The sequence below is a fragment of the Cydia fagiglandana genome, chromosome 17 (genome assembly GCF_963556715.1).
Source record: "Cydia fagiglandana chromosome 17, ilCydFagi1.1, whole genome shotgun sequence".
In the NCBI taxonomy this organism is placed as follows: domain Eukaryota; kingdom Metazoa; phylum Arthropoda; class Insecta; order Lepidoptera; family Tortricidae; genus Cydia; species Cydia fagiglandana.
Window position 1 is genome coordinate 10548814 of NC_085948.1, and position 18124 is coordinate 10566937.

The window sequence follows — 18124 nt, forward strand, 5'->3', positions numbered from 1 at the left end:
ACTAAATACAAACTATTCTAAAATAAAATAAAACTGTCCTTGATTCCGTGGAGTATGGGGCGGGTGCTAGTGTGGGACGCAACCTGCGTAGACACGCTGGCCCCGTCACATCTCCACGGAACCTCTGCGAGGGCGGCAGCTGCTGCGGAGGCGGCCGAAAACGCAAAGGTTGGGAAGTATCGCGGTCTCGGCGCCGAATACATTTTCGTTCCTTTCGGCGTCGAGACCCTGGGTCCGTGGGGTCCTGGCGCCCTGAGTCTCTTTGGAAACCTTTCAAAGAGACTCAGGGACGCAACTGGGGACCCGAGAGCTGGCAGTTACCTCGCTCAACGCTTTAGTCTGGCAGTTCAGCGGGGTAACGCAGCCAGCATCTTGGGGACCTTGCCTTGCCTTTTTTAGATTTAGTTTAGATTAGTTTTATTTTATTATTTATATTAGGTATATTAAATCATGTGTCATATTATGAATTAAACATAGCTGTCGATTAACCTTGCCCACCTTACCATCACGAGTATACAAAAATACCTATCACCTAAAATAAAAGTAAAACATATTTTTTTAGGAAGTTTAGCACATTATTTTACCTATTTTTTTAGAATTGTAACATGAAGTACTTAATTGAAAAAATACGACAAATAAATATTACTTCAATTATTTATTAAATTAAGCCCAACAAAAAAAGATTTGAAGGGAGCTGTCATAGGAACCATCAGTCCATCATTCAACGCGAGAGGTAATATGAAGTAGGGGGAAACTGTTGTACCTTGGACATAGTTTTACCTCGGTCCGATGGCAATATATCCACATTGCCACGGTTATTGACATATTTCATTTATATTATTTGAAACGTTATTATTAAGTATAAAAAACAAGCTATCAATGAAACATGAGAGCGGCCGGTAACTCAAGAAAAAAATTAAAATATCAATTGTGTTATAAAAAGTCACTATTTCGAACTTTACATCAAGGATGATTATTTCATGTGTTACTAATTGATAATAAAACTTAATATAATAGGCTTAAGTTAAGTTAATTAGCTACTCGATGGTAGGATCAATTCAGCCTAATCTTAATTGGAAGTGCTATTACGAAGCTTACTTGTCCAAAAAGTTGCTTTGTTGTACCTCGGACACCGAAAATATGTTGTACCTTGGCCCGTACTTGCTTCTACTGTAAATATTTGTTTTAAACTTAAGGTTTCATATTTGCCGTATTTCTAATTATTAGTTATGTGCGTTATAAGTTACCCAGTTATCGATCTTAGAAAACATGCCTAAAATGTTTTAGGCAAAAATAAAAAATGACCATTGCTAAGTATATTTTTCTAAGGTAATTGTTCTAGAAAAATCTATTCAATGGCGTAAATATGCTAAAAATATCTGTGATTTCATATACATATAAATATTATTTTTATGATTATATTATAAATTTACTAATTATAATTATCATGTCCGAGGTACAACGGGAAATGACCAAGGTACATCAGGGGTGTTGTTCCTTGGACACTTTTCCCTTTTTTTTCGTCAACGTATCCCATCAAAATAAATAATCTAATCTTTAAATTGTATATCGTATTAGATAGTTTATTAATGTATCTTATAATATTCGGATAAAAAATAATTCTGCAGCCTTTAGTTTTTTTTCTAAAATTCATAAAAGAAATAATTGTCCGAGGTAGAACAGTTTCCCCTACCTACCAACAATTTTTTTTTTCATTATGGTACTAAATAAGGAGGTAAAAGTTAAACAATCAATCGGAAACGTAATATACTTATATTACATAATTATAAATAACACTCAACGTTCTCACTTGTCCACATAACACAAGTACATACTTAATTTAATTACAAAACCATTTTTTTTCTGGCAAACCCCGGCTAAGCTAGGCGCACCCAACACGGGCTGAAATTATCAGAAATTAAGTATCTATTAATATTTATACTCTACTGTACGTAAGAATATCTATAGTCACGTTTTTGTATGGTGTCAATCAGAGATTTCCGGGGCTTAATTTCTAATAATTTCAGGTCATGCTCTTTAATATGAATTCATACCTATTACATTAGAATAGGTATTAGGTATTAAAAAAAACTGGAGTTAGTCCCATACCCAAAAAAAAAAATTATTTCATAATATACCATTTAACATTAGGTACCTATATGTATTTAAAGATTTGATTTGAGAGTTATCATTATATTTTGATACTGATATCATTATATCAGTATCAAAATTGAATGACGCACTGGGAATTATTTTACCATTTTGTAGGTTACTCAACCGGTTCGAACCCATAGTTAATACTACCCAATTTTTTGATATTTCTATGTTAGTAAAATCTATTTTAACATTGCATAGAAAATGGTTATTCTAACCCATATACTTGTATGCCCATTCCACCAAAACTCACTCATTCACTACTTCGGATTAAAAGTAGGAGGAGAAAGATCTCCAGTTAAATACAAAAAACTAATTCTAGGCATTTAAGAGTTAAACTTTTTAACTCCAAATGCACGGATTTAATACGTAATCAGATCACATACCTAAAGATGTAGTGCGTAATTGTTTTCCTTCGTATTTTCTCGGAAACCTTCATATTTGTCAGCTACTTCAGTCAACGTCAGTACTTTTTGTACCGAGACTGAAATAGCAAGACACATTTGTGTTTCCGTGAAAATACGAAGGAAAACAATAAAATTAATGAACTACTTCTGTAATCGCCTATAGCTACGTCATGTAAGTATTATTTTATAATACCTAATCATAGCTCAATAATGACGTTAATGACGTAGACGTGACGAGAACTATAACGAGTTGTTAGAATTCGCAAGTCGTTCTTTCTTTGACAAAATATCTTTTGAGAGCCGGAGCATTTCACAGCCCGAAGGGCATGCTAAAAACTCATAGTACCCTAAATTAAATATACTAATCAATAATATATTTAGTTCGTTAGTTGACATCTAAAACAAACTAACAAATTTGTTACAAGTACAGTCGTGTTCAAACATCTTTACAAGCAAACGTTCGAAAAATATTATATATGTATTTGTTTACACTTCTCTCATGCACTGACAATAAGGCATTAAGGTCGTTTAAATAAATGATTTTTGAAACGTTGTTTTGTTAATTTTGTCATGTTTGTGAATTAGATCGTACTCTCGCGAACCCTCAAGAATCTTTGTTATTAAAGAACCGACCGACGTTTCGACACAGGTTTGTTGTCCCAGACCCGTCTTTCAAAGCGCGAAATTTTTAAATATTAATGAGAAGATATGTGTTTCTTAGTGTTTTGGTTGTCAACTGATATGACTACACGATATTGTTAGTCGTCTCTCCTCGTTATTCTTATTTGGTGACCTCGTATGGGAAACAGCAGCAGCTCCATCTTGAGTGGTCCAACTTCGTCCGCGTCGATTTTGTATGATCTGATGATCGTCGACAAGATGCTCTTGAGTATTAACATTCCGTAATTGCGTCCTGGGAGGAAAGTAACTATTTTAGTAAAGTATGCTGATATAGTGGCTATAGTTTTTTTTTAGCATTAGAAATAAGGTAAACAATCTTGATGTGTCATTTTACTGAAAAACACGTTTTAAAAATATGTCACGGCAAATATGTAACAATTATGAATCTAATATAATTATTTATATTCTTCTGCTTTCTTAAGTAATAGTCACTGATTTTTAAAAAGCGTTTTTCAATTAAAAGACATGTCAAGATCGCTTACCTTCTTTCTAATGCTAAAAAAACGAAGTATAATTTAGAGCGTAGGCAGTAATTTGGATGCTAATCAAATTCTGAATCAGTTGCCCATTAGGCATAAACCGGTCCGGTGAGACGTGTAAATCCGCTAGTTGCTAAGGGGTCATCCATTAATTACGTCACACGAATTTCTAGGTTTTTTGACCCCTCCCCCCCTCCTTGTCACAGTTGGTCACATTTGGCAAACCCCTCCCCCCTAGTGTATGACGTCACATTTTTTCTACGAAATCGCCAAATCGAATTAAGTAAGTACCAAATCGAATTAAGTAAGTATTATTAATATTTTATCAAAATATTTTTGACGATATAAATATTAGTAATTTTATAACCCAAAACTGCTTAAGAAAGAAAATTAAACGAATAAAAACGATTATAGTTTTAAAAACTTGTTATTTAAATGTACAGCGAATAAAATAATTTAAATAAATTTTCGGTTACTGATGAAGTTAAAGTGACGTCACAAAGTTTGTGTCTCCCCCCTTCCCCATGTCACAATATGTCACATTTTCTTGACCCCCTCCCACCCCCTAAACGTGTGATGTAATTAATAGATGACCCCTAAGGCTGATTGGTCAAACTCACCTATACAATTTCTAGGCCCGTAGCTGAAGGGCACAAAGGCCGCTCGGTGGCGGTCAATAGAGCGCTCCGGCAGAAACCGGTCCGGGTCGAACTTGTCCGCGTCCGGGCCCCACACCGCCGGGGACCGGTGCATCGCGAATGAGCCAACGACCGTTCCTGTGCCTGCCAGCAGTGTGATGCCGCTCCCAGCTAGAACAATAAATAAATCTATTCTCTTTCTGACTTGATTCAGACTTAGAATATTGGAGAGAGCTATACATATTTAAATTACCATATTAACATATATGCATACATACAATATATAATCGCGGCTATTTCCCGGAGGGGTAGGCAGAAACCACGGATTTCTACTTGCTACGATCCTGACATACCTCTTTCGCTTCCTTCACTTTCATAACATTCCTCATACACGCTCGCCGGTTTAGGGTGCTCTTAACCTAGCCTTTCTTCAGGATTTCCCCAATCAAAGAAAGTTCGCCGAGGTCTACCTCTTCCAATTCCAACTTCCACTTCTCCCTTAAACACTCTCTTTGTTAGCCTAATCATTAATAATTAATCATATATATGAATTATTATCATATATATGTAGGTACATATATTTACTTACGAAGATAAACGTCTTTGTCGACGTTGCGGGCGATGATCGGCACAACAGTGTACAGCCGCATGCTTTCTTTTATCACTCTTTCTAGGTACATCATTTGTGGAATGTCTTCTTTGGTAGCACCGCGTTTAGAATCACCGAAAATTGCTCTTTGCCTGAAAAAAAATCATACGTCATCCAAAGTATGACTTATTCAAAAATGGAATATCATAAATTCATAATTTATCATATCATTATCCTTTATTTGTCCTACTGCTTTCTGCCTTAGAATTGTCTGAATGTGCTTTATTCACTCCGCTGACTCAGGGTACATCGCAGATGTATCTGCACTAAGTGCCTACTTAAGTAAGACACTTAAGTACACGAAGCTTTTCACACGATCAATAAAATTATGTTTAAAAAAATGTTTTTTCTTGGTATCTTTACGAAGTTACTTGTCGGATGTAGACTATGAGATCTTATGAACTCGATGTTTATCTTACAGAAAGGAAATGTACCTATCTGCAACTGACTCCTGTATAACTCCATCCTCTATCCGCCTAAGGCCCAAGATCCTACCTATGGTACCTCTTCAGTTCGATGAAATTTAAATCCTATTAAATTGGAACAGATAGCGGAGTCAGTTATGAAGTTGACCCAAAAAAATTTTATTAAGCTATGAGCTTCATCACATATGATCTTTGAGTAATTCTAAGCATTTCAAGCCTGGGAAGCAATAAGGGGACGGGGGGTACAAAGATGGCCGCCACCCGTCATCATTCAAAAAAATTTGTTCTGGTCCTGGTGGCTACTAGGGCAAGTTTGGTATCATTTTCGTATAAACCGGAGACGTAGAATTCATTGCTGATATTTGTTTTTTTCAGCTTCATAGTAATTTTACAAGAAAAACGAAGATCTCTGAGTAATTCTAAGCATTTCTAACCTCGGAGGCGATGTGATGAAGCTCATAGCTTAATAAAAAAATTTTGGGTCATATATGGCAGCGATCCGTAACTGACTCTAGTAAGAGTCGCTTTTGCTTTGTTTCGTAAAATTTGCCAACAACGCAAAATCAACTTTAGTTCCTACACTATAGGTTCAGATTTCTATGGCAAAGGGTCTAGCCACAATCCTATAGTGAAACTGCCCCTGGCTGAAATGTATACCTTTCTTAGGCGCGTTTATTTGTCTTATTTTAAGATATCGTTTTACCAAATTTCAAGACTAGAATCCCCTTGGTTTGGCAAAAAAAAATTTTTTTTATCGTTTTTATTATTTGTAGCTAAACTAGTGGTTCTATTGTTTTGAAATTTGGATGTTACATGCACCTAATAGTACATAATAAAAAAAAAAATCAAGGTTGTAACTTGTTTATAAAGGCTTAAAAAATGTTTTTTTTACATAAAATATATTTTATGCAATTGTATATTCTGCATTAAATAACAAAAAAATGAGGTTGTCGCTATCTCACAACTCACAAGTATTAAAAAAAAGTTTAAAAAATTAAAAATATATTTTTAAGCCTTTATAAACAAGTTACAATCTTGATTTTTTTATTGAAAATGAACTACTATTAGGTGCATGTAACATCCAAATTTCAAAACAATAAAACCACTAGTTTAGCTAAAAAAAAATAAAAATTATTTAAATATTTTTTTTTTGCCAAACCAAGGGGTTTCTAGAAATTTGGTAAAACCATATCTTATAATAAGACAAATAAACGCGCCTAAGAAAGGTATACATTTCAGCCAGGGGCAGTTTCACTATAGGACTGCGGCTAGATCCTTTTGGATTTTTCATTTGAATAGCTGGGTCTTAGGCTATAATATTCTCATTCATGGTTAGCAAGCGGTGGCCAACGTTAATCTATGATTATCATGATAGTGTCGGTGTCTTTATGTTTTTGCCTACGATGTTTCCTATCTACGTGAGCTCGTTGACTCTCATTAAACTATACATACCGGGTGTGGCCTGAACCATGAGCAAATAATTAAAACATAGATTGTACTCCTCAAACGATGACACTTTTGTTCAACAACTTTTAAAAATATGTAGTCTTTAGACTCCCTATTTTTCATACAAAATAAATATTATCTTCAATGGACGCTATCGCCACGCCATATCATTGTGATTGACGTTGCTTGTCACGCGTTATAACAAAATTCGCAATACATTGCGTCTTAGAATAAACTTTAAAGTGTACTAAAAATCAAACCACAAGTTATTTTTAAAAGTTGCTGAACTAATGTTGGTCAGTATGAGGAGTGCAGCCTACAGTTAAATTTTTTGCTCATATTACAGGCCACACCCGGTATATACTTACTCTTCAATCACTTTTTCTTGCGCATCCTTATTAATTCCCAGCAGCATTAGCGTGTAGGCGATAGACAGCGCAGTGGTGTCGTTGCCGGCGATCGTAATCGAATCGATGTGTTCACGAAGCTGCTCGTCTGTAAACTCGATCTCTCTTCCAAACAGGAGATCCAGCACAGCTTTCAATTTACCATCTGTAATATATAATGTCACGTGTAAAATAGTTCCGGTCACGTTTCGCGAAAACACAAACACAACTAACACTATTGACTTATTATAATTATAATGCTGTTTGCACATCTTAATACTTATAGATACGATATTAAGGCGGCAATCACTAAAATAAAAAAATAAATTTTGTAATACCTATCTACTATTTAATTGAAACCTGCAACTAGGTATTTGTTTGCAGTTTACTTATGTCACTCAGCGGTTAAGAGTAAATTGTATATAGTCGCACCAAACAAAGTCTGCAGTGGATTTGATAGCCCACGCAATGTAAGTGTTATGTATACGTTATAATTTCATAGAAGATTGACGTTTAAAATGACACTTGCACTGCGTGAGCTGTCAAAATCGCTGCAGACTTTTTACGGTCTGACTATAACTTTTTTTGAGCGTCAAAAACTAAACTTTTTGCTAAACTTGAAAAATGAGGCTTCACACAAGCAATAATTAACCTACACTAAGGATTACAAGTTACAAGCTCGTACGAAACAGATCCTGGGTCCTAACCTAAGAACTACATATTTTACAATCCTTTACCCACTTGCCCAGGATGAGTAGGTGATATATTAAGGTCTCTAAGGATACCTAGTGACATTAGTTACCTTTTGTGCATTCCAGCCACAATGTTAGTGACCTACAACTTCTAAAAGTGTAAGGTTAAGTTTTAGCGGACGTGCATTAAATGTCAAGTTTATAACACCGGTAAAGGACACAAAATTTTCAAAACGTGCGGAACAAAACAAATATGTCCTCGCGATTTTATATTAGGTGCGTTGGATCAATAATTATTCATCATTGACGTCTACGGCTTGTAAATATTGTTGGATATTTGTCAATACATAATACTCGTACTGCTCGTACATACTATGAGATCCGCAGTTTACGTAACTTAGTTTAACACTCAGAGAGGCAATTACCATGGAGATGGCCACTTATGGCAACTACGTTTTCCGTTTTCCTATAAATATGTTGTCGTATAAAGTTATGGTTATCGTGCATTGTTTACCAAACACTTCGACTTTGTTGAAGCAGTTTAACAGGGCTATTATTTTATTGATTGCCGAGTGTATTGCCAAAGGCAGCCCATGTAAGTGCAAGGCTCTTATAACGTCGTGTTGTTTTTACGGATGTCGGGGTCACATTTATGTTGGTTACGAGGCGATGCACTTGCAAACCGTTGATAATACAGGTCATGCTTCGGGGTCGAGGATAATTTACTAGCAAATAGACAACGTGAGAGCAAACATCTTAGGAGCATTTTATACTAAGTGACACTTTAAGATTTTCAGGAAGTAAAATACTTAAACTAATCTAGGAGTAGGTGCTTGACATTGATCGTTTGAGTACACACCTGTGTTATTGTTGTGCTTGTTCTTCTCGTACTCCATACGTTTCTTTTTAACAACCTGTAACGACAAAAAAAATTTGGTGACCAATAATCATCAGAGTCCGGAACAGGTTGCCATTATGGACAGTCATGTCATATAGTGACTACTCAATGTAACCGAAAATTAAAAACAAAAGTGGCAAGGTGAGACCGACATCAACATTCCTGTGTAAATAATGGTTGTTTTTAAATTTTGATTCAATGTGACGTAGTTTTTATGAGTCTGTTAATGCCAATGGACTCAAAGTACAATATTTCGAGTTTGGGTGTTCCAAACTGATAACCAGAGACTGATCTCTGATCTGGATCAGATCAGATGAAATTCCGACAGTTAGTGCGAGCGAGAGACCCGCGCGGATGATCATAATCATAATCATTTATTTATGCAAACCATGGTACTTACTCGTATTACAGATGCTCTTATAATGAAATGAGTACAGTCATGGACCCTAATACTCTATAGTATGGTATAGTTGTATGGTAAGTATAGCCCTATGGCGTGGTAACATGTTTATATGTATGTAATTACGTAAATGATGATTTCAATATAGGTAATTCTAATATCAGTTTGATGACATTACACGTTCGAATTGGTCTGTTAGTACAAGATGATTTACTGTTGAAATCCGGTTTTTTGAAACACAGCTAGAGTGTGTCGCAGTTCGTGGCTGATAATATGCCAGCGAACAACGCCCATACCTGTTCTGTTAGTCATATAATAAGATGAAATAAGTAATGAATATAACCATTTTATTTCAATTTAACCGGTTTGTTCATAAATAATGACTCGACAATCTTTAAACTGGTTACCTAAATGACGAAACGTTGGCTATGAATGAACCCATTAGGTAAAAGTAGGCATCCATGACTGACTAATGACATTATTAAATACTAACTTACCTGCGGCCCACAAATCTACATATATTATGGTTTGGGATTTATCGATTTTGGCAGGATTGTGTCTCCACTGTGTCTCTTCATCATTCATTTAGGAATTCAGGAAGGTGATTGTACGTATTTTACATGTTATGTATTACATTAGGCGTCGTCTATTATAGGTATATTACACATCCCACAATTTTTTTTTTTTTATAGAAGCCTTGTGAGTCGCGACAATATTTGCTTGCTTGTGCAGGCTTGAAAGAATATTACCTATATATACTCGGTTCCAATAAAAAACAAATAACATACATAGTTATTCGTAAAAACAGCCTAATGTACAGTTGTACACTTACAAAACGATATATTATACTTATTGACAGGCTTCCTAAAGACTTTCGTCTCCTGTAGGACTTAGGAGGTTGAACTAGAACCTGGGATGCAATATGGTGTGCTGAGATTCGTAAGGTGAGTGCAGTATCGTGACAGAGAAATACTGTTTAGTATTTCTAGTGTGATAGAGAAAGGGCCCTTTAGTAGTTTGTGTTACCAGGGATCAAAATGATATTTTTCCGTCAAGGGCGTGCATTGAATCTTGAGCGTAATGAGGGATTCAAGTGTTAACGCCCAAAACGAAATACTTTTGATACCGTGTGACACATACTGCTGCTGCTTTTCACATCAACTATGAGGAAAATAAAGAAATCTTAGTGTTGACACAATCTGATGCTTAAACAGATTATTTAAGCTAAATAAATAATGTACAAAAAATGTAAAAATAGTGTGCTTCAACAGAAAAGTGTTACTTTGATCCCTCCTAGCAGGGAGGAAAAATGCCACTTCGATCCCTCCTGGCAGGGAAGAAAATGCTAATTTCCGAATAGGTGGTGTGAAAATTACATTGTAGATGTAGAGAACGAATCGCCATACCTCATCAGTAAATTTATGTGTGAGCTTGATGCTTTCGTCATGCTCCTTCGCGTAGGAGGTGAGGTTGAACAGGAAATCTGGCTGCAGCCACACCTTGAAGAAGCGCATGTTGAGTATCGTCATGACCGTCTGGCGCGCGCGCAGGTATGGGGTGTCGGGCTTCTCTTGCACGTCCATGCGCTCGCCCATTGCAGTTTCTGTAATAAAACCCTTATGCTTTGGTCTCTGAGGAATTGAGGATTGGTTCTATCCCATAATGTGATGTACTTAGTATAGCCAGGCGTGTATCACTCCGCGATTTTGTCGCTTTGCTACAGGTAGCTAAAAGTACATCCGTTCGGCCCCAATTTTGGGGTTTGCCATAAGCAGCGCGTGGCGCTGTCGCCACCTAGCGGCCATATCTGTCCGATCGTAACAGACGCGTTTTGTTAGAGAGTAAGTACACTTAGTACTATTATTTATTCTGTGGTATAGCGTCAACCGGTAAACACGGCCTATATAAAGGGGCACTGATTAACAGTCCGCCGGATGGTATCGGCCTGTCAGTTGTACGGAACTGTCAAAATTTTGTTCTAACTGACAGGCCGATACCGTCCGGTGGACTGTTAATCAGTGGGCCCTATAAAATCCGATTTGTGAAAAGGGTTTTTGGTTTTGGTTTTAACTTTTTGACACAATTCGATACGATTTTAGCTCTACAAGCGTTGTTACGTAACAAAACGTATTTTATTATTCCTTACCAAAGACGATGTCCAGTGTGCAGGCGGTAATAAACTTCAAGACATCAAAGTCTCCCTTCCCGACCATCGCGTCCAGTTTTTCGACCAAAACGTCGGCCTGGGCCGCAATCACTGCCAGGTACTCTTCCACCACTTTGTTGTTGAACACTGATCTCATCACTTTCCTGTGAGATTTCCATAGTTCCACTGGAAAAATGGGGTTGGGATTAATAATGTTGTTTTTATTAGGTTATTATTTATTCTACTGCATTATTTATTACTCATAAGGTCACGAATCAGAACTTTTTCGAGACATACAAATCAAACGGCGCATCTCACAATTGTAACACGATATTACAAGAAGAAATAAATCTGCTTTTGAAAAAGGAAATACTTTAGCTATTTTCATGCATCTGAACCTATTCATCAAAGGTACTTAATAAGTTAATACTTAATACTCTTCTTGCATTGTTATAAGTGTACCCATTTAAAACGAACTATTTAATCTGAGGCAAACTGTATTAGTACGAGCATTTACCCATAAATAGATAATTTATTAACCGGTAATGTTAAAACTGCAATCTTGTTGGCGAACGGCGCGATTCGGGAAATGAATTAGAGATTCACTAGATATGAAATAGTAAACATATGGGACGTTCTACGGCAAAATGTAAGTACCTTTTATTAACGCCATAATATTATTGCGGCCATAAGGTACCTTTTGCGTGAAACGTCACATATCTTTACTATTTCATATCTAGGGAATCTCTAATTGATTTCTCGAAACGCGCCGGAACTACTTTCATCGAATCGTAGCTCGTAGCCAGTCAAACTCGAATGTAGACGTAGACTTATACTCGTAGAAGAAACTATGCTACGCGTCCTCGCACTAATCAGTCATTTATGACAATGATGGCATGTATACCAAATGTAAGTACGAGTATAACATCCATTTTGCTATATCAGCGATATAAGGTACAGTCAACCAAGAACGTGGTTTACCACTTTTCGACTCTATCAATCAGATGATAGAGTCGAAAACTGGTAAACCACTTTCTTGGCTGACTGTACCTGCACAAATGAAAGCCCATCGTTATTTTTATTTTCTGACATGAAACTGCAGTTTTGTCAGACACTATCAAATATGGACGCAAAATTTGAACCCATTCACACATACATATTAAATATCTTAAGAACGGGTCACTCACGTATTTTAAGTCGAAAAACGTCGAAATACGTGAGTGACCCGTTCTTAAGATATTTAATATGTCTGTGTCTCACGGAAGTTTTGTCATTCACACATACTCGTATAAAAGTAAGAAATTTTGAAATTGGGCAAGCTTAAGAACCGGGTCTTCTTTGGCACAGGTGTATCTTACTAGATACTAACATATATGACATACATACATTTGTTAATATGTATGGAAGATATCGCTTTTTAGCAACAAGACCGCCTGTTGTTTACCTCTTCTGAGTTGTATTCACTTTATTGCAGCTTTATTGAGGTGTGCAATAAAAATACGCAATTATGTACTTATAGCTCAATAGTGGGACCGGATTTTTGCACTAAAAGTTTTGATAATTCTAAAGTTGAAAAAGTGATACTTATCTGATATAGGACATATTTTTAAGCATATATGCTATATATGATGAAAAGTTAGAACGAGCGTTAGATATAAATTAGGTATTTATATATTTTTAGTAATGATTTTTTAATATTGAATTAAAGTGCAATGTTTAAGTTCCATTGTTTATAATATGTATGACGCTTTATAATGTAAAATTATTAGAAATATTTTTAACGTGCTTCTTTGTCAAACTACAATTAGCTTATTATTTTGTCGATATTGAATTAAAGTTTAATAAATCCACAACAACATATCTAAATTTATAAGTTAATAGGCAAGCTAAAAAGCTAGAAGAATAAGATATATGCTTTAGAATTAATATACGTTTTTTGTCCTATAAGATCTAATATTGAATTAGAGTCTGTAAAAATAAGTCTATTACTATAAAATAATATACGCAGCCATATTATGGAAAGTAAGAAATTTCTGTGTGTAGCTTGCATTGTAATAGTAAAATCTAGTTAAAAAGGCGCGAAATTCATACATACGCCGCGCTGGTCCGTCAGTCGCCGGCGCGGCGCTCGAGAGCCTATCATAGCCTACCTATACTTCGCCCCTCGCCCCACCTCCCGCTCAGTAACACTGTCTGTCTTTTCTTATCATTCATTTGTTTGTTTACCGTGCACATACATATATAAATTAGATGCGGACATTACGTGAAATTAAAATATCTTATTAAGTAAAAATACCTACAGCTGGTCAATCAGATCTTGTCAGTAGAAAGAGGCGGCAAATTTGAAAAATGTAGGCGCGAAGGGATATCGTTCCATAGAAAATTTGAATTTCGCGCCTTTTTGTAGTGACAAGATTTGCTTGACCAGCTATATTTCATCATCTTGACTAATATTGTAATAAAAATGTACAAGATATTCACAACTATTTTTTACTATACATAGTTTGTCAAAGGACTGTCTCATTTCAAACATAGACAGGGAGAATCATCATACTATCTTTGACTTACACTAGTACTAGCACCCAAAAGAAAAGGATGAATATAGTTTTTTGTTTTTATTTACTGACAAATTGGTTTGACCAACTATACCTATTTCTGGTTCCTATTGTCATGTCCTGTCCTATTCAACGTCAATATCATAATATGTATATTATAAACCAACTGATCAATATTACACGGTATACATCCTGAATATACAATAAGGTAAGTGGCCTCACTTACCTTATTGTATATTCCGTGTGGGCCGTATATGCCTATATACAGCCCACCTTAAATTAAAATGGTTTTTTTTTAATAAACAGGATATGAAGTATGAAAAACTCACTCAAATAGGTTTCTCATTTATTTAAGTTTCTTCATTATACCAAAATAGTTATAAAAATATTACGATACTCTTGGAAAATATACCTTTTATAAAAGTCCTATTATGGGCCTTATTGAACACTACCAGTGTATTACTTAATCCCGCAAAAAATAATCATTTTGACAGTAGGTAATAACAGATTTTATTGTTTTTAACTTAAGACTTATACATATACAAATAACAATATTTGATACTTCATAACAGGAGGATTTATTTATAATAAGTGAAAATAATTATTTTGGGTCTTAATAACTAAAGATATAAAAATTGTCTAGTTTACGCGAAAATAGTAGGTAACTAAACATAAATCTTTATTAGTTACAGTAGTCTCATCTTTTAACATCTGGGGGCACGGCAGTGCCCCCGCCAAGACGAGAAAAGCGCAAGGGCACTATCTACCTTTTCTCGAAGCGCTTCGTCGTTTTTTGGAACCCTCATAACTTGGGGTTGGATTATACCAGATAAACAAAGTTCTCGGACTTATTAAGCATATCAATTGCATAGCTCTTATACTTTAGATTTTATTCATATCTAAAAACTTCGATTTCGTCACTGACTCACTCACTTGATGATCATCAATACCGGGTACTTCCTGAAGTCCTCTAAGAAGCTGAAATTTGGTATGTAAGATAGTTTTAGTACACAAACAACAAATAAATTCAAAAAAAAATTATCCCTAAGGGGATGAAGATGGGGTTTAATTTTGTATGGGAAATCAATAATCGCTGAACCGATTTAGTTGAAATTTGGTATGTAGATAGGTATTGTCATGGGGAAGGATATAGAATAGATTTCAACCTCAAAGTTTACCCTTACGGGGTGAAGGCAGATTTCAACCCCAAAGTTTACCCTTACGGGGTGAAGGGTTATATGGGGAATCAGTAAGAAGTACATTGTGTAACAGATGCCCCCAGATACTTATTTCAGGATTTTTAATAGTAAATCACCCCCAACCCTTTAAATTAGGGGATGGAAGATTGTCATAAACAACTTACAAAAAGAAGTGAAATCCCATCAAAAACATTTTGATGTACAATGTTGCCCAAACGAAACCATAAGGCTCGCACTGTCAAAAAGTTATCAGATCTCTTGCCAAGCTTCTAACTCTACAAGCCCTCTAACTTTACTAGCTCTACACCAAAAGTGTGTGGCTTGGCCGTTTCGTTTCTACAAGAACTATTGTATGTAAGTATAATACAAAAACCGCCCAAATGCGAGTCGCACTCGCGTTCCAAGGGTTCTGTACATTACACAATTTTTAACAATATATTTTTTTAAGAGAAAAGTGAGTAGTCTTTAAAAAACCCGTAGGTATCGGAAAACTAGGTACTTAAGTCCGACTCACGCTTGACTGCACATTTCTAATAGGTTTTCCTGTCATCTATAGGAAGAGAGCTAATATGTGTATTTTTTTCATAATTTTAGACCCAGTAGTTTCGTAGATAAGGGGGGAGGGGGGAATGGTCATTTTTTGCGTATTTTCTTAAATAACTTCTAAACTATTTATTTTAAAATTATGAAAAAATATATCTGAGATTCTTACAATGAGCCCCTTCGTTTGATATATATATATATATATATATATATATTTTAATTTATTGAACAATAAGCTAAATAAAGTACATTATTATTACAAGACCCATCGTGGGCAAAACCTTGAGGAGGTTTGTATGCCGATGGGGAGTTCGAGAAAATAACATGACAATATACATATCTATCTTATACTAATTAAAATTCTAACAAAATTCTCTTATATTAATTCATATTCTAATTCTCTTATATTAATTATAACAAGATATATTTTTTTTTCTTCTATTTATCATTCATCTCAAAAGTGACCCCTTTATTTGAATTTCTATTATTTACTTTACGTGTATGTCCTTGGGCTAGAGACTTACATGTGTATACCAAATTTCAACTTATTGGTGCAGTAGTTGCGGAGCAAATAGGCTGTGACAGACGGACAGCCAGACACACGAGTGATCCTATAAGGGTTCAGTATTTTTCCTTTTGAGGTACGGAACCCTAAAAATAATGAATTTAATAAATTTTTCACCTTATGCCCATGTGGCGGTAGCGAAACAGCCAAGCCACATATTTTGACTAAGGTGTAGAGTTAGTGAAGTTAGGGCTTGTAGAGTTTGAAGCTTGGCTCGACAAGAGATCTGACAACTTTTTGACAGTGCGAGTCTTATGGTTTCGTCTTAGCAACAAAATTTACATGAAAATGTGTTTGGTGGGATATTTTTTTACAGTAAAAATATTTATTCGTAACAGTAAGTATTATCTTTTAACATAATTTTTACAGTACATCTGGTGCTACATTACGACCGGTGCTATAATAAGCACGTTAAAACACTCCCTTTGACCGTGTTTTAAAATTCGTCACTCGTTGCAAAATATCTATTTTTCGCAATTCTATCGTAAAAGAAAAGAAAACTAACGAAGAGGTTTTACGCATACGAGGGCCGCACTGAAAGTTTTGCGTAACTTTTGAATAAAATCATTTATAACCATAATAATACATTTATTGCTTCTCAAAATGTTTCCCTTTACATTCTATGCACATATTCACTCGCTCAGACCATTTTTGGAAGCATGAGGCCCAATCACTTGACTGCATGTTTTCGACGTGGTGATGAAACGTAGTAACTGCCTTATCCGGGGTCTTAAATGTCAAACCCCAAATTAAATCCTTAATTTTGGGAAATAGATAGAAGTCACAGGGTGCAATGTCTGGATTATAATCCGTATAAGAGACATTTTCCACGTTTTCGTAATTAAAAAATGTTTTTGCCTTTATTGCGGTATCGGTGGACGCATTATTATGACGCAGGAGGATGCGGCTTCTCGGTCGTCTCTCGCGGTCTTTTTCAATGACTGCGGGCACACAAATGGTAGTGTACTACTCAGTATTTAACGTTCTTTTATAATTTAAAAGTACGGTACAAAAAAGTCGCGTTTAAAAAAAACAGACGATCAAAATGTTTGGCAACGCTTTTGGCTTGTTGAACTTCTATGGGCCTCCTGTCACCTTCGAAAGACCCATTGACTGGACTAATGCCTCTTTTCCGGATCGTAGCAGTAAATCCAGATTTCATCTCCTCTAACGATGTTATATACTACATTTGAACTTTCTTGCTTGTACTTACGCAGCATTTCTCGGCACCAGTCAAAAAGTACCTGTTTTTGGACTGAAGTTAATTCGTGAGGAATCCAAAGACAACAAGGCTTCCCGACTTTTAAATATTCTTGTAAAATCTTTTGTATTTGTCTCATACCTATCCCTAATTGTCCTCAAATTTCGTCATAGGTGATCCGTGGGTTTTCTTCAATGAGTCGTCTCACAGTAGCCACGTTTCCTTGAATGATCGCCGTGGACGGTCGACCTTCACGAAAATCATTATCTAGAATAATACTGTCTCTACTAAATTCACCATACCAACGCCTCACGATGCTCAGATGTGGTGCTTCAATCCCAAAAGCATTTTGAAGGCAAGCACTACACTCTTGCGGAGTAAGCGAACTTTTAAAATCATAACAAAATCATAGCTCTAAAAATATTTTCGCGTTAAAGCCACGTTCAACGCACTGACTTACTTTGACAAGCCATTAAAAACAAAAGACGATCGATTTGTCGCCAACATTTGTCACATTCCATAATCAAAAGCCTGTATTTTTTTTAAATATACAATTCATAATTTAAATGTTTACCAGTGGCCAGTAGTGCAAAACATTCAGTGTGGCCTATGTAGTAGGAGAGAGGAGGAGTTTGTTAAGAACTATAGACAATAGAAGAG

At 35.7% G+C, this 18124-nt stretch overlaps 1 protein-coding gene across 1 annotated transcript in view; it reads right to left on the reverse strand.

Annotated features, from left to right (window-relative positions):
- Window positions 1–104: 104 nt before the first annotated feature.
- Window positions 105–18124, reverse strand: part of LOC134672473 (cytochrome P450 4c3-like) — a 32420-nt gene continuing 14400 nt past the window's right edge. Inside the window, exons 4-10 of the mRNA XM_063530409.1 lie at window positions 11402–11587; window positions 10662–10858; window positions 8817–8871; window positions 7248–7431; window positions 4949–5100; window positions 4342–4530; window positions 105–3474 (exon numbers count right to left, since the gene is read on the reverse strand). Of these exons, the coding sequence (XP_063386479.1) occupies window positions 3320–3474; window positions 4342–4530; window positions 4949–5100; window positions 7248–7431; window positions 8817–8871; window positions 10662–10858; window positions 11402–11587 (1118 nt within the window). The 3' untranslated portion in view covers window positions 105–3319. The remainder of the gene's footprint in view (window positions 3475–4341; window positions 4531–4948; window positions 5101–7247; window positions 7432–8816; window positions 8872–10661; window positions 10859–11401; window positions 11588–18124) is intronic.